The sequence below is a fragment of the Tupaia chinensis genome, unplaced genomic scaffold (genome assembly GCF_000334495.1).
Source record: "Tupaia chinensis unplaced genomic scaffold, TupChi_1.0 Scaffold000549_1, whole genome shotgun sequence".
In the NCBI taxonomy this organism is placed as follows: Eukaryota; Metazoa; Chordata; class Mammalia; order Scandentia; family Tupaiidae; genus Tupaia; species Tupaia belangeri.
In genome coordinates this window covers 2869014-2891662 of record NW_006160061.1, presented here as the reverse complement: position 1 = coordinate 2891662, position 22649 = coordinate 2869014, and the positions used below count along the sequence as shown (strand labels likewise).

Here is a 22649-nt window from a genome sequence, read left to right as displayed (position 1 = left end):
TCTGATTCTCAATTCCCCTTTTCCTACTCCATTTTTTCACTTTGTCTTCGCACTTACCACCTTCCCACATACTGTGTAATTTCCTTTACTTCCATGTTTATTTGGCGGGGGGGTGGGGGGGGCTTGTCTTTTCCATGATAGAAACAAACTTAATGTCCCAAAATAGGAAAATGAAGATTAACATAGGGTTTATTCATGAAACGAAAGATGAGACAGTTGAGAGGAAATTACTCAAAAGGAGGACATAAAAATATTTATCATTCGGGCCACTGGGTGGCTTGGTGGTTAAGGCTGCTGGACCCTACATGGCCAACTGCACAGTTAAAGTCCAAGGCTTTGGGGCTTGCAAAACATGCCAAGCACATGTGTGTGCATGCCCAAACTCCTGAAAGGAGGCAGAAATGGAGGAGGAGGGATTAAGTGGTTTTCCCACTTTCTTTCTCTGTCTCTCTCCTGAAAATGATTGTGACCCCAGCATTACCATTATCTCTGGTGGTGGATTTTTTGTGATTTTCATTAGCTTCATTATATCTGTATATTTTAAAGAATGAGCTTATTTTATTTTTAAAATAACACCAAGTATTCTATTTTTATTTTCTTTCCTTAGTTTTTGCTATAGGGAGCATGCACTCACCATAAAGGGACAGAGACACAGAGAGTGAAAAGTCACCCCACCCCCAGGGGGGATAGCCACACAGCAAGCCCTTCTTCTCCATTTTCTTCTCAGAATTTTGGGCATGCACACACACCTGGCGTGATTTTCAAGCCGCAGGGTCCAGGATCCAAACTGCACAGTTGGCTATGTGGGATACAGTGCCTTAATCCGCATGCCACCTGCTGGCTTTCCAACCAAGTATTCTTAATGCTATTCACTACATGGTTTGGGTTTCTGTATTCCAGGCATAAGGTAGGAATGAATATCCAGACCGCTTTATGGTTCGATAAGGCCACATAATTAGTTATGTTTGTGAGAGGAAATGATAAATACCATTTCTGGACCAAGAATTTAATTCCTAATTCAAAACCTTCAAGGTTTGTCCTCTCTGACATGGCATCCAGCAATTTTAAAGTGGGAGCCACCAGGTGACGTGGAGGTTAAGGTGACTGGATCCCTCATGGCTAACTGCGTGGTGTATGTCCCAGACCCAGAGGTTAAGAAATCATGCCAGGTGCATGTGCATGCATGCCCCATATCCTAAGAGAATAATCGAGAAGAAAGGACTGTGGCATGGCCATCTCCCCTAGGGTGATTTCTCACTTTCCCTTTCCCCGTCTCTCTTTAGTGAGTGCAAGCACCCTATAACTAAACTTAAAAAAATAAATAAATAAGTTAGTGACTGCTATTTCTTGACTGTTTACCAGGCGCAGAGATTTTTTTTTTTTTTTATGATTCATTATGGACATGTACTATGAGCATGAAATAAACCTTTAGTGTTTTTTTTAATGTCTCTGGAAATCAGAGATAATTTGTCACATCAGCATCACATAGACTATTCTGATTGACACAGAAATTAGTATTCTGGAGCACTGCTATAGCCCAAATAAACAAATAAATAAGACAACCCACAATGCTACCCAAAATATGTGACTCTGGTTTACAGGTCAAGTGGTAAGTAATAAGAAAATAATGAGAGATGAGAAGGATGGTGATATGAATTCTGCAATAAAGAAACATTTCAGAAATCTGTCACATGTGACAGCTTGGAAGGAAGACAATATATCTAATTCTTTTTTTATTTTTTCAGGAAGGAATAAAAGTTTATGTTTCCATTTAAAGAAACAAACAAGAAAAATATTTTAACAAATTTCTGAACCTATCAACAACTCAAAAGAAAGTAAAATGTTTAAATTGGGAAAGCAAAGCATAATTAAAAAAAAAAGAAATCAGTAATGTTTTACTCAAAAGTCATAAAATCCCATTTCATGATTTCAGTCTTATATTCAAACACTCTTCTGTTGAATATGCAGTGTTACCATGGTCCAAATCTTTCCATTTAAATCCTGGAAGTTAACGTTCAACATTATTACTGATATTTGTTGTCCCTAGCACTAAATTGGTCATTTTCTTGGTTGCCTTTTGTTCTGTATGTGTCTTTAGTTTTCCTGGTAGAGCGCTCCTTTCAGAACTTCTTGAAGTGGGTCTGCTACTGGCAAATTCTTTCAAGTCTTGTTTATCTGAGAGTGTTTTTATCCTTTTTTTTTCCATGTGAAATATAATCTTGTCGAGTATAGTATTCTTTGTTGAAACGGTTTTTCCTTGCTCTCATTGTTTCTGATAAGAGCTCTGAAGTTAGCCTGATTGGATAACCTTTGTAAGTAACCAGATGTTTCAATCTTGCCAATTTTAGTATCTTGTCTGTCTGTAGATTTGGCCAGTCTGGCTATGATGTGCCTTGGAGAAGATCTTCTTGTTGATTCTATTAGGGGTCCTTTGTGTTTCTTGGGTCTGAGTATTTGAATGCCTCTCTAGATTTGGAAAGTTTTCTTCCAAGATTTCATGGAATAGATTACCAATGCCCTTAGTAGTTTCCTCACCTTCTGGGATACCAATTATCTGGATGTTTGGGTGCCTAATGCTGTCTAGTATTTCTCATATAGTATTCTCATTTTGGGGGGTTATTTTCTCACTGTTTTTGGTTGTTTTTTTCTAGATCAGCGGTTTTGCCTTCAAAAACTGGGATTCAATTTTCTGCATGGACTAATCTGCTTTTAATACTTTTGAGGGAGGTTTTGATTTCCTGAATGGCATCCTTCATCTCTTATAGTGCCATTTGATTCTTTTTTATGGTGTGTATTTCCTCTTTCAGGTCTTGGAACTCGTTGTCTCTTTTCTCCTACATCTTCTGGGGTTCATTAACTCTCAGCTTTTGCATCTCGTTTAGTTTTGTCACTACGAATATTCTGAAGTCTCTATCAGACATTTCCATGAGATTTACTGTATTGTCTGTTGATGATGAGGGAAGAGATATTTTCCTGATTTCTCATGTTTCTTGTGCCTCTGCAGTTGTTGCTGGTCATGCTGTGACAAAATCTATCCTCCACTGTCTTCGAAATGTGGTATCCACAGAAAGATTAGTAGTTCAGATTTATAAAAAGAAATTTCTTCATTAAAGCAGGAGATTCAAGCAGTGAGGATTTCAACGATTCTAAAAGTATTCAGATGTTTGAATACTATGTACCTAGGCCTATCTAGACATTCAGTATGTGGAGAGTGAAGTTTAGAGTGGGAAAGTAAGGATAAAAAAAAGTAAGGATAAAGTGAAAAGGAAAAAAAGAAAAATACTACCAAACGAGAGGAACACTTTTTAAAATGCAAAGCATGGCTTCCCTGAACACACCAGGACACACCTCAGCTTTAAAATGGCTTCTTGTCTAAATATTTTGGGAGTCTAGGAGACCAATACACCTAATTAATTTGTAGTTTAAAGAAGAAAGTGGAAAACAGAAAATCAGAAACATATGTCTGCTGTTATTTGGTGCATCTGACAAACTAATACTAAAAATCAAAAATAAATGCACTTAGAAATGAATTCACCAGTTTAAAAGAAGGAATGAGAGAGTTAAAAAAAAAAGTCCAAAATATGGACTTCCAACTCATAGAGTTGGAAGAAACAACACTTCTCATTCCCAAGAAAGAAAGATAAGTAATATTTATCCAAAACCATTGCTATGGTTTCACTGTATCTCCCAAAAATTCGTGTCCTGAAATTTGGTTGTGACGAGATTAGGAGGGTAAACATTTCACTCAACTGTGGTGTTGAGAAGTGGGGGGTCTTTGGGAAGTGACAGAATTAAGGTCATCAGGGTGGGGCCCCAATGACTTGGTACTTGCTCATGGTTTACAAGGAGACGAGGAAGACACGAGACACACAGACACAGGCCTGCTTGTCTGCTTCGGCTACACCCCGCCCTTCACTATGTCGAGAAGACCCTCACCGGATGCAGCCCCTCTACCTGGAACCTCCTAAACCATGAACTAAATACACCTTTGTTTTTTTATAAATTACCTAGACTCAGTTATCGCTGTCATTATCAACACAATTAAAGCAACTATCTTGAAAACTTAGAATTGAATGAAACTTATCAATTTTACTGCCTAAAGAAGACCCTTAAAACAAACAAAACTGAATGTCTCCAACTTTGTCTTAAATATTAAAAAATCATTCTTCCTGAGGGCCGTCTGTCGCAGACTATAAATTATACCCTTTGTACTAGGAAGGCTGTAGCATTTAAAAGGTCCTGTTTCTCTTCCTAACATTTCTGAGGTTTACATAGTCTTATTATTTCCAAGGAACAACAGACATGAGAGGTTTTTTTTTTTGAGAGAGAGATTTTCACTGTAGGGCGCGTGCGCTCGCCAGACAGACAGAGAGAGACATAGAGACAGAAAGCGAGAAATCACCCCCCAGGGGGGATGGTCACGCCACAATCCCTTCTCCTCCATTCTCCTCTCGGGATCTTGGGCACGCACGCACACGCGCCTGGCGTGAGTTTAAGCCACCGGGTCTGGGACACGAACCGCGGTCGACTACGTGGGAGTCCAGCGACATAGCCATTACGCTAACTGCTGGTTCCCGAGAGTTTTTTTTTTATGGTAGATACGAAGATGTATTAAGAACTGTACAGTTTATAGGCATCATCTCCTATTCTGAAGACAAATGTGAGAATAATGAGCACTTCTGGTGGTAACATAATAACTTTAAGACCGAAAAGATAAAATACCAAGGGCCAGCAGGTAGCACGGTGGTTAAAGTGCTGGATTTCCACATAGCCAACAGTGGTGCTAGTCCTGGACCCTGCAGCTTGAAAATCACACTGGGCACATGTGTGGGCATGCCCAAAATGCCAGGAGGAGACTAGAGGAGAAGGGACTGTGGCATGGTCATCCTCTCTGGACAGTGATTTCTCACTTTCCCTCTCACTGTCTCTGCTTCTCTCCAGCAAGGGCAGGTGCTCTAGGACAAGAACTTCAAAAAGAGAGAGAGAGAGAAAGAGAGAAAGAAAATCACACAACCCCCTGGAGGGGTTTCTTACTTCCAATTTCTCTCAGGCAAGCGCATGTGCCCTATAGCAAAAACTAAAAATGTAAATAAAATATCTGAAGCAAAAACCAAGTTTTTTCCTTTGTTTGTTGCAGCTGGTAGATAGCCAACTACAGCAAACAAGTTAAGGTTTAAAACCTTTTCTAAAAGCAAGTCATTTCTGCCAGGATTTTAATATGAATTTACTTCTGCTGAAGGCTCTTCATGAAACATATCATGTCAGAGTAAAAGCTGTCCAGAGGTTCCAAAAATAATTTTACTTTCTCTGAATAGAAACCTTAAATTTTATCATTAACGTTTCTTCAAGTTAAAAAACAGTAGGATGGGGACCAGCAGTTAGCGTAATGGCTATGTCGCTGGACTCCCACGTAGTCGACCGCGGTTCGCATCCTGGACCCAGTGACTTAAAACTCACGCCAGATGTGTGTGCGTGCGTGCGTGCCCAAGATCCCAAGAGGAGAATGGAGAAGAAGGGATTGCGGTGTGGCCATCCCCTCTGGGGGGTGATTTCTCGCTTTCTGTCTGTCTCTGTCTTTCTGGCGAGCGCACACGCCCTGTAGCAAAAACCTCTCAAAATAAATAAATAAATAAACCCAGTAGGATGTCTCTGTGGAGCCATAAGTAGCATACCAGGCTATGGAGCTGGAAGCCATGCACTGACTATGGTTCAAGTCTCCAGAAGAGTCAGCCAGAAAACATGCCAGATGCATGCATGCCTGAGGGCCTGAGGACTGGAAAAGTAACTGTGGTTTGAGTAAGCCCTGTGGAGGTCTCTCTCTCTCTCTCTATCTCTCTCGTACGTATATGTGCTCCATCGTGAATTTATTCGGTTGTCAGGAAAGTCATGATGCATAGTTCTATGTTCTTCTATGCAAAAATGCATCATGACTTTCTTGATGATCCAATTTTAAAAAAAAGAACAAGAACAAGAACAAAACAGGAATTCAAATAACTGGGTCTGTCTCTGGCTTAACTTTAAGTCCCTGGAGGGCAGGTATATTAGGACATTCCTCAGTATCTAGCATGAGGAGTGATGAGTCACTAACTTTATTCCCAGGTTTTCAGTCCCCTCTACCAACTCTTTCTGTTATAAACGCATAAGAAAAAGCTCATCTTTCCAAGATCTACTTGAAGAGGGAATGGTTTGGAAGGAATCAGGGAACACATAGAACTCTGGAGGAAGGAAAGTTCAGGAAAAAGACCACAATCGGCTCTGAAAACCTTTGGAGCTGTGCAGTGAAGTGCTGGGCAGAGTGGGACTAGGTTCCTGAAGTCCCTTCGACCGTCAGTGAAATCTACAGAAATCACCAACTGCTGATCGTAACTGGAAATTACCGGGACAGGACGAGCCAACATAGGTAGGAGACAGCTGGATCACAGAGATGTGATTTCAACAGACATGGCGCCAATCCACTGAATTTATGAACAAAACTGTTTTTAATATAGTGCACAGATTGCATGTGTACACAGCATGGTTTGAAACAAAGAATTCAGAATCATGAAAATACATTTTGTGTCTAGGAATAAATGGACACCGAAGAATTCGTTTTTATTTTTTAGGGAAAAGGATATTCATTTTTACTGAAGAGCTGCAGCAATTTTGACTGAGAAGCTATCGTTTTCATATGATGCCATCTGTCTATTCAAAATATGCTAACTGAGAGCACCCCAGAGAGCACTTGACCACGTCTACTTCTCCACCTCCATTCTTCTCCCGCTGAAAATGAATGCTGATCAGATCCTCTACAACTTCTTCATCCACATGAAGGTTTTCTATTCCAGTCAGGAGCACTGTTCTCTTAGATGTTGCTGAAAATACCTAGGAAAGAAGAGACAATAAAGAGGAAAACTTCCAAAAGCTTAGCAATATGAAACTTTATCATCCTGCACTCTGCTTAGTCTTTTGGATTTTATTTTAGGAGAGGCAGCCTTAAAAAGATCTTTCAAGCAAGAGAATAAGAAACTAAAGTACGTAATTTTATCTTTCTGAGGTTCAGAAAGATAATTCTGGTGGCATTATAGGAAGTAGAGGGCTGGCTGGTTCTCTGGGGCAGTGGTAATGCATTACTCACAAGAAGCTGGATCCCACATGGTGACTGCAGTTCAGATCCCTAGCCCAGGCAGCCCAGAACATGCCAGGCACATGTTAGGTGCCCAAGATCAGTCCAGCAGGACTAAAGGGAGGGGGATTGCAATGTGACCAGATTCTGTGGGACGTGCTTAGCACTCTCTCTTCTCTCTCTCCTCTCTCTCTCCTCTTTCTCTCCTCTCTCTCTCTCTCTCTCATGTGTGTGTGTGCACTCTATCATGAATAAAGAAAAAAATGTTTAAAAAAGAGAATAGAGGGGGTCAGGAGGTGGCATAGTGGTTAAGGTGCTAGATTCCCACATGGCTGACCACAGTTCAAGTCTCGAACCCAGCAGTTTGAAAAATCACGCCAGGCACGTGTGCATGTGAGCCCAAAATCTTGAGAGGAGAAGGGAGTGTGGTGTGGCCATCCCCCCTGGGAGATGACTTTTCATTTTCCCTCTCTCTGAATCTCAATCTCCCTCCTTTCCAGCAAGCACAGGTGCCCTACAACTAAAATCTAAAGAAGAAAAAAAAAAGAAGAGAGAAGAGAGTAAGAGAAGACAGTTCCAGGGACAAAAAGTCCAGTTAAAGAGGTAACCAGAGGTGGAACTGACCAGGTCTAGTACCAAATACATGATAAAAGTGAAGCAAAATGGAGTAAGTAAGAGTTCTAGCTTTCAGGCTTGTGAACTGGTAGATGATGGTACCAGGTGATACCAGAAGGGACAGGGAAAGGCAGCCGGGGCAGAGATAATGACGCAGAGCAAAAGAGCAGGAAGAATTCTCTCAGGCCCGATGGTAACTGACACATGAGAGAAAACGTAGCTATGTCTCCACATATACAAATAAAGATTATGTCATTATCTGAGTAATTTCAGTTAAAAAAAAAGGATATAATAAACAGTTTTGCATTAAAACACTAAAACAAATTTATTCTGTACCAAACAAAAATTTTAAAAAACTATTTTTTTCCATTTCTTTCTTCCATGAGAGAGAGATGGAGAGAGAGACAGGCACCCCCACAGCCAGCCCTGGATGCTGTACATGCCCAGAGTTCTCAGGTTTCAGGACATGAACCTAGAACCTTCCCGTATGGGCTGGCCTCATAGAATGCTGCATTACTGCTGCCTACTTCACAGCCCCTGGAAGAAACTGTTTGGACATCCCTTGCTGGTAAGAGTCAAATAGTATCAGACTCACATTTTCTTTATTGTTTGTGATGTGGTTGGACAGTGAGTTCCCAAGAAGAAAGAAAAGAGGTGACTTTACCTGAAACTTTTTCAAGTGTGTTTCAATATGTGGAGAAACGGTGACACTATGGCAGCTCCGGTTTATATAAAGAGGATAGACTTTCTTTTTCAAAATCCTGTCAGCAACTAAAAGTAAATTTAAAAAAATAGTTTTTCAGCTTTCCATATAGTTAACATTTTTTTAAAGTTTGGATTTTTGTTGCTGTTTTGTTTTCTAGTTTTTTGTTATTAGGCATGGGTGCTCACTAGAGAGAGACAGAGAGAGAGAAGAAAAGTGAGAAATCACCTCCTGGGGAAAATGGCCATGCCGCCACCCCTTTCCCTCCACTCTTCTCCTAGGATTTTGGTGGGCACCCACATACACAGATACACCCAGTGTATTTTTCAAGTCACTAAGACCAGGACTCAAACTGTGCAGTTGGTCATGTGGGATCGAGCACCTTAACTTCCACACCCCCTGCTGGCTCTATATTATAAACACTTTTAACCTACATTAAAACTTTGTGCAAACAGAATGCTATTACAGCAAACACTGAATTGAGTAACTAATTTTTAAGAAACTCTACAGTTTACTGTGAAGACCTTAAAGCACATAATTTTAAAATACAAGACCAAACAACAGTGAGGCTCGAATTATCCCTTCTGTGTTAAATAAGCTACCACAGTCAATCCATGCACAGAAGGCTGCCGTGTCCTCAGACAGTTACCTGGAGCTACTTAAAATATAATCTGGGGCCAACAAGTGATGTGTTGGTTAGTGCACTGGACTCCCACATGATCAACCACAGTTTAAGTCCCAGACCCAGCAGCTTGAAAATCAGGCCAGGCATGTGTGTATGCATGCCCAAAATCCTAGGAGGAGAATGAAGAAGGGATTGTAGCTTGATCATTCCCCGGGGAGGTATGTGTGTAATTTCTCACTTTCCCTCTGTCCATCTCTCTCTCTATCTCTCCAGTGACTGCATACACCTTATGGCAAAAAAGGCAGGGGGTGGGGGAAGGAGATCAGCAGGTGGCATGGTGGTTACCGTGCTGGACACTTCCATGTGGCCAACCACTGTTTGAGTCCCAGAGACCTGGTGGCTTGCTTTCTTGCTCTCTCCCTCTCTCTGTCTCTCTCAGGTCAAATTTAAAAAATAACAATAAATGAATGAATAAATAAAGTTAAATAATTGGTTTTTTTAAGGCCTAGGCGGAACAAAGTGTATATGTATATACATAATAGTCATTTGCAGAAAATTTCCACTCATCCTAACATGGCCAGAGTGGTGCACCCATTTCTTAAAAAGTACACGTGAAAAGCATGATTAGAACACTAAATATAGGGCCAGCAGGTGCACGGTGGTTAAGGTAGCTGAATTCCCACATATCTGACCATGGTTTGAGTGCTAGAGCCTGTGGCTTGCAAATCACTCCAGGCATGTGTGAGTATGTGAGCGAAAATCCAAGAAAAGAATGGAGGAGTAGGGATTGCGGCATGGCCATACTCCCTGGGGGGGGGCGGATTTCTCACTTCTCCTCTCTTTGTTTCTCTCCTCTCTGGTGAGCACATGCGCCCTATGGCAAAAACCTAAAAAAAAAAAAAAAAAAAAAAAAAAATTATTAATTTCACAACAAGTGAGAGGTCTTCAAAAAGTCTGTGAAAAAGTGAAATTAAAGTATGAGTTAATTTCAGTATAAAAAATTTTTTGAAAACCATGCTTTTTTAATATGTGTTTTCTACAAACTTTTTGAAGGACCCATGTATTGACAATTTATATACATACATACACACACACACACACACAATCACATTTAGCATATTTCTTGATTGTCCTGTAACTAGCACATTCTATTCAGTAAACTGAAATAATGATGTTAACTTGAAGGTAGGAAGGAGTTAGGCAGGGTCGGGGGATTAAATATCATCTATGAAGTTTCATTAAATAATGAAAATTTATTGGTTTTCTCCAACACAAAGAATAGGGAACCAGCAGTTAGTGTAATGGCTATGTCGCTGGACTCCCACGGGGTTGACCGCGGTTCGCGTCCCGGACCCGGTGGCTTAAAACTCACGCCGGGCACGTGTGCGTGCGTGCCCAAGATCCCGAGAGGAGAATGGAGGAGAAGGGATTGTGGCATGAACATCCCCCCTGGAGGATGATTTCTCACTTTCTGTCTCTATCTGTCTGGCGAGCGCATGTGCCCTATAGCAAAAAAAACCTCTCCCAAAAGAATAGTCTGTTTTATGTTTAGTAGCAATTTTTTTTCCTCCTAGAGAAGAGAAATACAGTGTGTCAAGAAGTAGTTCTTGGGGCCAGTAGATGGCATGGAGGTTAAAGTGGCTGGATCCCCATGGCCACCTGCATAGTTCAAGTCCTAGACCCAAAGGCTTGAAAATCACGCCAGTGAATGTGCATGTGCCCCAAATCCTAAGAGAAGAATAGAGAAGGGTTTGCAGCATGGCCATCCTCCTGGGGGGTGATTGCTCACTTTCTTTTTCTTTCTGTCTCTCTCTAGAGAGCACACACACTCTATAGCAATACTAAACATAACAAAACAAAAAATATTTTTGGCCAGCCTCATAAGGCAGTGGTTTAGCACTGTGCATTGAAACCCAGATCCCACACTAGCTACCACAGTGATTTGAATCCTGACCCCAGAAAAACAGGGTAAGGACATGTGCATGCCCAAAACCCTGATGGGAAGGAAATGGGAGACGGGATTGTGGCATGACCATGCCTCACTGAGGGTGCACGCTCTGTCTCTCCCTCTCTCTTTCTCTGACAAGCACATGTGTCCTCTGGCAATGAAAGAAAGGAGCAAAGGGAGGGAGGGAGGGATTTTGAGAATGTCCAATAACTAACCCCTCTCCTTAGTTCGCTTGGGAGCAGTAACATGTGCAACTGTTACGAGTATAGATCCTTGCTGCCAGGGATGCGGAGAAATTGGAGCCCTCCACAGGGCCTGGTCAGGCCACCATCCCTTCCTCTAGTATTCTGGACTGTCAGATCTTGGGCATTCACACTGGGGTCATGTGTCCCAGGTGGACCCAGGCAGGGATCTGTACCGTGGTCATCAAGTAGGATCCGACTTCTCCTAGGCAGCAAGTCACCCTGCCCTGTGGAGCCAGCCCCTGCTATGTGATCTCAAGCAAGTTATTCCTCTGAGGATCAGAGGAGGTAACTATTGGCTTGTCAGAAAAGCCATGAAGTTTTTTTCTGTTTTTCTATGCTAAAATACATCATGACTTTTCCTACAGCCCAATGTGTAGACACCTGGCACCATGCTTGGCACATGACAATTGCATCGTGTGCAGGTAAGATTTATGTTCTTTTTGTAGATTTTTGCTATAGGGCACGTGTGCTCACCAGAGGGAGAAACAGAGAGACAGAAAGTGAGAAATCACCTCCCAGGAGTGATGACCATGACACATCCCTCCTCCTCCATTCTCCTCTAGGGGTTTTGGGCATGCACGCACACATGCCTGGCATGAGTTTTTAAGCCGCTGGGTCCAGGACTCAACCTGCAGGTCATCAACTACATGGGAGTCCAGCGACATAACCATTACACCATCTGCTGATCCCCATTATTTGTATTGCTGCAAATAACAAAAATATTATTTGTAGTAATATTATTTTAGTAGCACTCTTGTAAATCATTTTCTGGACTCTGTCATATTCTAGGTTAATAAAAATTCCCAATTATCATCTTAATAAATCTCAAGCCAAAGTAAAATAGGGATTTCAGAAATGGCAACGCATAGTTGAAATGTTAGAGCATGTGTCAACTTCCCTAATGGGTAAGTACCTCCAGTCTCCACAAACGTGATGACAGCGCTTCCAGACTGCTTATCATAATCCACATATTCCACCTCTCCACCTCCACTCCGGGACTTACAAAAGCTCAGTTCTAACTTGTCTCTCATCTGATCTTCAGGCAATTCATCAGGAATTTCAGTAACATTGATCTTCACTTTAGAAACTTCCACATGAACCTGGAAAGTCATTTTGAATTCAGAAATAGAGGTGAGGAAAGTGCTCCTGTGTAACAAGTCTGAAAAGCTCTCGCCACCACATTACCTGGAATCTGACTCCTGAGTGTAACGGAACCGGGCTAGCCAGGACCTCCACCTTGACATCTTCTATCTTCACCTGATGTGTCCTCATTCTTATCACATTCTGTGCAACTGAAAAAAATTTGAGAAGCCTTTATCGCCAGGATTTTAGGAAATTCTTATGCATTTGATTTAAGAATAAATTATCCTGAATATTTTTAATTTTCTTTAATTTTCAAGGTTCTAATTTCTAAATTTTTTTGAGATTTCCAAGGGATAATGGTCTTGCCACCAAAGTAGGATATACTGATGTCAAAATACATCAGCAGGGCCAGCAAGTGGCATGGTGGTTTAGGCACTGGACTCTCACATGGCCAACTGCAGTTTAAGTCCTGGACCTGGTAGCTTGCTTTCTCTCTCTCTCTCCCTCCCTGTCTCTCTCTGGTGAACACACATGCCCTAAAGCAACCTTTAATAATAACAATAATAATTCATAAAATAAATAACTTTCAAAACACACACAACAACTAGAGGCCAGCAAGTGGCATAGAGGGTAAGGTGCTAGATTCTCACATAGCCAGCCATGGTTCAAGTTCCAGACTGGATGGCTTAAAAATCATGACAAATACATACATACATAAATAAATGTTTTATTAAAATACATCAGCAAACATTAGACTGCAGGGGACCAGCAGTTGGTGTAATGGGTATGTCGCTGGACTCCCACGTAGTCGACCGCAGTTCAAGTCCCAGACCCGGTGGCTTAAAACTCACACCAGGCGCATGTGCATGCGTGCCCAAGATCCCGAGAGTAGAATAGAGAAGAAAGGATTGTGGGATGGCCATCCCCCCTGGGTGTTGATTTCTGTTTCTCTGTCTCTTTCTGTGTTTCTGGCCAGTGCACATGCCCTATAGTGAAATTTCTTTTTTTTTGGAAAATAAAATGAGAGTACAGAATTCTCACTAGGGACTGGACAATGGGGCAAAGGTAAAGCAGGATGCTCTGAGGGGTTCGCCCACATAGGAGGGTTCTGGATTCACATTTGGAGAGCTCTCTGAGCACAGCAGGCACATGTGTGCCTGGGACCCCAGGCTGGCTGGGGCGGGGATGGATCACAGTGTCGTAACCCTTTTGAGGGTTCTCTCTCTCCTTTTAACCTCAAATGACTAAACTTTATCCTTTTCTTAATAAGAATTATTTTATTTAACTTTATTTATTTACTTATTTTTTAAATTTGACCAGAGAAAGACAGAGAAAGAGAGAAAGTGAGAAAGCAAGCCGCAGGTCCAGGACTCAAACCGAGGTCAGTCACATGGGAGTCCAGTGACCCTAACCACCATGCCATCTGCCGGCCCCCACATAGCAGGGAAATCCTTTTATTCTTTAAAAAAAAAAAAAAAAAAAAAAAAAAGCTTCATAATCCTCTAATAATTTATCTATGACTTCAGTCCAGCCACACCCCTTTCTTCCCACTGTTAACAGCATTACCAGAATTCCCCTGGCACATTAATGCATAGCCAGACATTTTCCCATCTTGAGTAAACTGGGAGATTTTTCATGTGTCAGTGTAACTTCTACAATTAATCCTAATTTTACTCAACTTTATCATGTGTCGCTCCTCCATATGTAGCACCAAAGAAATAACCATTTTTATCTCTATCTTCCTAAGGATTATGTATTAAAGACGACATCGCCTTGATATCAAAGAGTGAGTTCAGGGAACCAGCAGTTAGCGTAATGGCTATGTCGCTGGACTCCCACGTAGTCGACCACGGTTCGCGTCCCAGACCCGGTGGATTAAAACTCATGCCAGGCACGTGTGCGTGTGTGCTCAAGATCCCGAGAGGAGAATGGAGGAGAAGGGATTGCAGCGTGACCATCCCCCCTGGGGGGTGATTTCTCTATTTCTGTCTCTATGTCTTTCTCTGTCTGGCGAGTGCATGCGCCCTATAGTGAAAACCTCTCCAAAAAAAAAAAAAGAGTGAGTTCTGTGATTTTTTTTTTGGCCATAATTGATGATGAATTCCACTTCTGCAAAAATGCCCTTGAGATCCTTCTTTACAAATGCGCTAGCCCTGCTATACTGATCACAAAACTGTCAAGTCTAATTTATACACACAGAATGGAGAGGCTTCATAATATAATTATGCCAAAAGTCATTAGAACTCCAAAGAGCAACTATATATCAGTTTAAAATGTATATGGCTGGGTGTTTATTCCTAATGGTGTAACATTAGATTAATATTTGGAGCTGCTGTTATTTATTATGAAGATAAAAGATGTTTCCCTCTTGGTCTTAGAAACTTCACATGTGTTTTTGACAACCAGATAGCATAGCACAGCTGGAGGAAGAGAAACAGAGCTAGAAGACAGGGCGTTGTCTTATGGGAATTCAGACTCACTGTACCACAATATGACTATAACTTGGAAGGGTTTTTTTGCTAATGACACAGACAACATAACAAAAAATATCAATGAAGTAATACTCAGATGACTCGTTCCCTCCACTCCCTTCAAGTCCCCTAACATCTGGTGATCTGACGCAGCTGACAGGGACTGCTGGTGTTTCAAACTTCTGTGACTCTGACAGTCAAAAGCCAACTCCCTTTGGTTAAACTGAAATGGTCTCAGGAGACAGGAACTTCTCCAGAACCATGTCATTGGTGGAAGCAGTAACTTAGCATTGTCTAAAGAGAATCCGGCTCCTAACGTTTCCAGGTAATTGTGCAGAAACCCTGCCCCCTAAATCCTCATTAACATCTCCTTCTCACTCTTTCTCTCTCTCTGGGGAGTACACATCCTCTTTGACAGTTAAAAACTCAGGCAGGACCAGCAGTTGGTGTAATGGCTATGTCGCTAGACTCTCATGTAGTCGGCCATGGTTCAAGTCCCAGACCCGTTGGCTTAAACTCATGCCAGGTGTGTGTGCGTGCGTGCCCAAGAACCCAAGAGGAAAATGGAGGAGAAGGGATTGTGGAATGGCCATCCCCCCGGGGGAGTGATTTCTTGCTGTTGTTGCTTCTGGCGCGTGCGCACGCGCCCATAAAAAAAAAAAAAAAAAAAAAAAACTCAGTAATACATGTGAAAAATTGTAAAGCAATAGCCAAATATCTATGAACAAATTTTGAAAGTCTAAGGTAACATGGTCAAATTTTTTAATGTGTCTTTAAAGAATTCTTTATCTTAATTTTATTTATTTTTATTGTCAATTTTTAATTTACTATAGGGCACATGTGTTCACCAGAGTCCAGCACCCCAACCATCACACAGGTCCTGATGGTCAAATGTTTTGATATTAGTCATACCTTCTTCCTTTTCAAAGGTGATAAGTGCTTGTCCTTTTTGCAGCTCATAAGGAACTTGAGAGCTTACTTGAAATGAATAGGAGATATTTGAAAATTGGCTGTCATTCTCTGGATTCTCTAATGACGCAAATTTTATCTCTGTTTCAGGAATATCCTCTTTAATCTAATCCAAACAAAAATGTTTGATTAAAATCAAGACAAGAAATAACTTAAGTACTTTTCATAATAATGTGATTGGACCATCCAATAATTCATTCTACACTGATTTTAGAACCTCATAAAATATTGAGTGTGGTCATATTTAATGTTTTTCATAATTCCTTCTTCCCATTATGTATGGGAATGCTGATCTTTTAATATCATTTTACAGATGAAATTATAAGTACATAATCCTCTCACACTTTCTACTCAATTCTTAAACTTGTTGACATTGTATGGTATGGTACTCAATTCTAAAGCTTACACCATTCATGTGGATAAGTACTTTTAAATGACTACCAATAATAGACTATCTCATAAAAGAATCATTAGACAGTATGATTTATTTTACTCCCAAAAATAATGCAATATAGAATTGGACATACTATAGTTGTTTTTATGGCAAGCCCAGACAGTTTCATCTACAAAAAAAAAAAAAAAAAGAAAGAAAAAGAAGAAGGAACACCATCAACAAGAATTGTAACAGAGACCAGCAGATATGTAATGGTTACATTGCTGGACTCCCACATGGCCAACCATGGTTTGAGTCCTGGACCTGGAGGCTTGAAATTTACTTGGAGCATGTGTGCTCAAAATTCTGAGAGATGGAGGAGAAGGGATGGGGCATGGCCATACTCCCTGGGAGGAGGTGATTTCTTGTTTTCTGTCTCTGTCTGTCTCTCTAGCAAGTGCATACACCCAATAGCAAAAATCTCTTAGGGAAAAAAAAGGATACTTTTTTTCTTTGGAGAGGTTTTTGCCATAGGGCACATGCGCTCACCAGAAAGACAGAGAGAGACAGAAAGTGAGAAATTATCCCCCCAGGGGGGTTGGCCACACGGCAATCCCTTCTCCTCCATTCTCCTCTCAGGATCTTGGGCACGCATGCACATGCGCCTGGCGTGAGTTTAAGCCACCAGGTCCGGGACTCGAACCACAGTCTGCTACATGGGAGTCCAGCAACATAGCCATTACGCTAACTGCTGGTCCAAAAAAAAAAAAAAAATTATAAACAAGAGGATAAAGTTAAAGTTACACAGTTACATTTAGTTGCTTAAACTCAATGGGATCACCAAACATACACAACTACTCATAAGTGCACAAATGAGTTAAGTGTTGCATTTCTATTTCCTATGGTTACTTTTTTTTTTTTTGAGAGGTTTTTTTGCTATAGGGCGCGTGCGCTTGCCAGACAGACAGAGAGAGACATAGAGACAGAAAGCGAGAAATCACCCCCCAGGGGGGATGTTCACGCCGCAATCCCTTCTCCTCCATTCTCTTCTCGGGATCTTGGGCACACACGCACACGCGCCCAGCGTGAGTTCTAAGCCACCGGGTCCGGGACGCAAACCGCGGTCGACTATGTATGTGGGAATCCAGCGACATAGCCATTACGCTAACTGCTAGTTCCCAGTTACTTTACATTTTGAACTGAAAGGTTTTACCACAGAGATTAGAAACATTTGGTGAACCATTTGATCTAATCTTATATTTATCCTATATATTTTCTCTTTTTTTTTTAAAAGAGAGATTTTTGCTATAGGCACATGCACTCATCAGAGAGACAGAGAAAAACAGAAAGCGAGAAATCTCCCCACCAAGGGGGATGGCCACACCACAAACCCTTCTCCTCCATTCCCTTCTTGGGATCGTGAGCATGATGCACACATGCCCAGTGTGAGTTTCAAGCCTCCAGGTCCAGGACTCAAACCACAGTTGGCCATGTGGGAGTCCAGCGATATAACCAGTATACTACCTGCTGGTCCCCCTATACTTTTTCTTCTATGCCAGAGGCATGTTCATATAGGAGAAGGCAGAGGGAGCACCCTTCAATAGGGCTTTGTCATGGCAATCTTTTTTTCCCTAATTTTCTATCCCATTAAACTCCTTGGCATGCACACCTAACATGTTTTTCAAGCCACCAGGATTGGAGTCAAACCTTGGCCAGCCATATGGTATCCAGTTTCTTCTGCACAGTTCTTAACAACTGCACCATGGGACCAGCTCCTAGCCTGTGTCTTTAGATACAACTTAAGTTACAACTTCAGTAGAATTTTTTGCTTTTGTACTTACTTAAATGGAAGAAGATGGTGTGCCCTCTCCTATTTTTTTTTTTGGGGGGGGGTGTCAACATCATGTTTGTGAGATTCATCTGTGTTCTTTGTTTTTAAGAATTATTTATTTTATTTTATTTGTTATTATTTCTTTAATTTGCTATAGAGCACATGTACTCACCAGAAAGAGACAGAGAGAGAGAGAGAGGGAAAGTGAGAAAACAAGCCATCAGGTCTGGGACTCAAACCACACTTGCCCATGTGGGGGTCCAGCACCTTAGCCACCATGGCATCTACTGGCCCCATTATCGATGTTCTTGCATGTAGTCATGGTCTATTCATTCTCTGCCCAGTGTAGGATTTAACTGTGTGACTATAACTGAATTCATAAATCCACATGGATTGTTTTTTATTCCAGCTATTACCAAATGTGGTACTGTGGTGAGTAATGTTTTTTAAGTCACTTGATTTTTTTTAGAACCATTTGTTTATTTATTTATCTATTTATCTATTGTGATTTTCGGGCCACCAGGTCCAGAATTTGAACCATGGCTGGCCATGTGGGAGGCCAGTGCTTCAACCAACAAGCCACTTGCTGGTCCCATGACTAATGTTTTAAAAGTGAATTCTGTATAATGTAATGGCTTTTTCTGAAAAGATTATGTCTATCAAAAAAATGACACAAAAAAAATAATTAAAGGAGTACCTGGAAGTCTCTGGTGGTCCCTTGTAACTCAGCTTCAAGCTTTTGGATCTCCTCCTTTAGCTGAATATTTTCTTTTACAAGTTCACCAACTAATCTCTGAAAAATATCAAAGGTACCCCCCCCCAAAATGAAACAATCCCTGGACTAATTTTTCTAAATAAATGAAAGATGTTAAGTATCTTTCATCCTGAGGAAGGCAAAGGAAAACATTAGACAGTCTTCAAAATGTAAATGTGTGTTATTTAAAAACTAGGCATAGATTTCAACCATTTTCATACCAAAGCAGACTCTTATTTTACTTTTTTCCACAAATGTTTTGAAGTCCTCGTCTATATGACTACAGGAATAGTACATTGGTTGAATATTTTACATCATCACCTGTTGACTCTCGTAACATTGCCAGGTATTACGATCTCCATTACACGAGCGAGGACGCTCCCTTTCCCACTAAACCAAAGTCACAGAAACTTGAGTTAAAGCCCAGACCCAGCGGCTTAAACTCACACCAGGCGCATGTTCATGTGTGCCCAAGATCCAAGAGGAGAGGAGGAGAAGGGATTGTGGTGTGGCCATCCTCCCAGGGGGTGATTTCTCGCTTTCTGTTTCTGTCTCTCTTTTGTCTTTCTGGCGAAAAACCTCTCCAAAAAAAGAAAAAGAAAAAAGCAAGGAATAAGACACAGATCTTCCAAGTCTTATCAGTGTCTAAAAACTCCCTTCCTACAATATGACTTCCAAATTGCTCTTAATTACAAGCATGTTCCTCCAGGGCAGGTTCTTTTGTAAATTAGTTGTGATTCCCATGGCCCTGACTGGCCTGGTTATGCCAGACATACAGCTTTGGATAACAACTTTAAACTATCCAGGTTTCTGTTCTCTCAGGATCTGACTAGCTATTTGTTAACTAAACTCTTTTTTTTTTTTGGAGAGGTTTTCGCTATAGGGCACATGCGCTCGCCAGAAAGAGACAGAGAGACAGAAAGCAAGAAATCACTCCCCAGGGAAAATGGCCATGTCACAATCCCTTCTCCTCGACTCTCCTCCTAGGATCTTGGGCACGCGCGCACACACACACGCGACCAGGATGAGTTTAAGCCACCGGGTCCAGGACTCGAACGGAGATCAACTACATAGGACTCCAGCAACATAGCCATTATGCCAACTGCTGGCCCCCTGTTAACTCAACTGTTAACTACTAATTGCACATCCAAGAAATGATGGAGTAAGAAAGCAACTGTCATAAGCCTAGTAGAAGAAAGATTAGAAGTATAATTCTTTTTTTTTTTTTTTTTGAGAGGTTTTCGCTATAGGGCGCGTGCACTCGCCAGACAGACAGAGACGGAGAGATAGAAAGCGAGAAATCACCCCCCAGGGGGGATGGTCACGCCGCAATCCCTTCTCCTCCATTCTCCTCTCGGGATCTTGGGCACGCACGTACACGCGCCTGGCGTGAGTTTTAAGCCACCGGTCCGGGATGCGAACTGCGGTCGACTACGTGGGAGTCCAGCAACATAGCCATTACGCTAACTGCTGGTTCCCCTAGAAATACAATTCTTGTAAGACTTGAATAACATAAAGGAAAAAATTTTAAAGCTTAAAAGTCTTCCAAATTCAAGGAAATATTAGACAAATAATTACATGTTTTACTATATCAATTTTTAATAATGTCCAGTAATTTTCCTTTTACCTCATTTTGTTCATCTGTCATTAATTCTTCATATAGCCAGTATTCCTGAAGAATTTGGATTTTGTTGTCTTTAGCAGCTTCCATGATTTCCTAATTATTATAAAAAATAATTTTTACAATAGCATATATACGTAAATCCAAAAAAGAAAAAACAACTTTTATCATTTAGGAAAGAAACACCTCTTTGCTATATCTTTGATTCTTTTATTAAAGTCTTTATTATCATGTGGCTTATATCCAAACAAAGTCTGTGTCTGAAATAACTTTTACATCTATAAATATATAAACAGGTTCTAAACATCCTTCACTTTCCAGTCCAATAACATATAGAAAATAACAGGTATTAACATTCCTTTGCGGGACCAGCAGATGGATTAATGCTTATGTGACTAGACTCTCATATAGTCGACCACGGTTCAAGTCCTGGACCTAGCAACTTAAAACTCACACCAGGCATGTGTGTGTGCATGCCCAAGATCCTGAGAGGAGAATGAAGGAGAAGGGATTGTAGTGTAGCCACACCCAGGGGGTAATTTCCCACCGCTCGCTTGCGCTCTCTCTCTCTCTCTCTCTCTCTCTCACTCTGTCTCTCCAGTGAGCATACACACCCTATAACAAAAATCTCTCAGAAAAAGCAACCTAATTCACATTGCGGTCATAATAGCCTACTCCATTTTATTTATTTTTTATATATTATTATTTTTATTTGCTATAGGGCTCATGTACTTACCAGACAGAGCCAGAGAGAGATAGAAACAGAGACAGAGTTAACCAAGAAAGCAGGCTGCCCAGTCCAAAACTTGAACCACAGTCTGCCATGTGAGAGTCCAGCACCTAAACCACCACGCCACTTGCTGGTCCCCTGTCTCTACTTTTGTTTTTTTAATTTATTCATTCCTTTATTTTTTAATTTAACCAGAGAGAGACACAGAGAGAGAGAGAGAGAGAGAGAGAGGAAAAATGAGAAAGCAAGCCACCAGGTCCGGGACTAGAACCGTGGTCAGCCATGTGGGAGTGTCTAGTGCCTTAACCACCATGCCACGTGCTGGCCCCCCCTTCTCCATTTTAAAGGACCACCATTTTGATACTGCAAACATGTTCAAAGGTTTTGATTTAAATATTTAATTATATTACTTCCCAAATGTAAATGAATTTAAAGGCTTTCAATATACCCTTTCTCTACACAGGTGTTCTTACCTGGAGTTTTTATAAACCTTCCTCTGGGTGCACAAACTCAGGTAGGAAAAAACTACATGTTTATTTCTAACAACTTCCAGCGGAAACTTACCACTCAGTTCTTTTATGAACAGACAACAAACTACAACAGTATTCACAGCACCTGTGACAATCACCAGCAGAAAGCAGATATTTTCATAGAACATTATGATTGTTGCAGACATGTTGAAATATTTGTGTTTAACCCGGCTTATATAGTAGTTAATAAACTTGCTGCTAGATCTTGCAATACACTGTAAAATATTGATATATATCACTATCTCAAAAATTTGCTCTTTTAATATTCTGATAATCATATTGCAATATAATTGGTTTCTTTTGTAATTCTATGCATTTTCTTCTTACTTTTTAAAATCCTATTTATTTTCTTGAAAAAGGCTCACAGGCTTCACCAGTCTGGCAGAGGAGTCCATGGCACAATGAAAGGTTAAGATGTTCTGCCTACATATGAATTTACTGACACAGAAACCCCCAGCCCCAAAATGGAACAACGGGGGTTAGGTGGTAGGGCAGCAGTAATGCAACTGGACCCACATGGACAAGGTCATGGGTTTGCATCCCAGGACTTCCCTGAGTGAGCACGCTGGGCACATGCACCAATATCTAGGCCAGCTGAGAGACTGGAGCGAACTTGGGTGTGAAGACCCTCCTTCAGGGGGACTGCCCGTGTGTCTGTCCCTTTATCCCCATAGAAGAAATAACTTTTTTAAAGCAGCAAAGAATATCATAACTCTCTTTACATTTTTAGCTGCACAGCAATAACGAGTCTGCAATAAAATTTTTCAAGATTTCAAGTATCTTAATTCTCAATATTCTTATAAAAGAGACAGAAAACATTGAGCCAGCCTAGAGTTGTGGTGGTTAGAGTGACTGAATCCCACCTGGCCAACTGCACAGTTCAAGTCCTAGACCTGGCGGCTTGAAAAACACACTGGGCATATGTGTGTGCATGCCTAAAAATCCTGAGAGGAGAATTTAGGAGAAGGGATTGGAGGATGGCCATCCCCTGAGGGGGTGCTTTCCTCTCTCTGTCTCTCTCTCTCTCTCTCTCCCTCTCTCCCTCTCTC

General features: G+C 41.2%; 1 protein-coding gene across 7 annotated transcripts in view; it reads right to left on the bottom strand.

Annotated features, from left to right (window-relative positions):
- Positions 1-6456: 6456 nt before the first annotated feature.
- NMI (N-myc and STAT interactor) overlaps positions 6457-22649 on the bottom strand; it is a 24121-nt gene continuing 7928 nt past the window's right edge. For 5 of the 7 annotated variants that reach the window (XM_006157638.3, XM_014591284.2, XM_006157635.3 and 2 more), the window contains 6 exons: positions 18663-18758; positions 15705-15867; positions 12424-12530; positions 12152-12338; positions 8382-8488; positions 6461-6861 (listed from right to left, as the gene is read on the bottom strand). In XM_006157638.3, coding sequence (XP_006157700.1) covers positions 6682-6861; positions 8382-8488; positions 12152-12338; positions 12424-12530; positions 15705-15867; positions 18663-18758 — 840 coding nt within the window. In that variant the 3' untranslated portion in view covers positions 6461-6681. Of the gene's footprint in view, positions 6862-8381; positions 8489-12151; positions 12339-12423; positions 12531-15704; positions 15868-18662; positions 18759-20346; positions 20498-22649 lie in introns of those variants that run through there. The other 2 variants (XM_006157637.3, XM_006157639.3) reach the window with 2 other exon arrangements.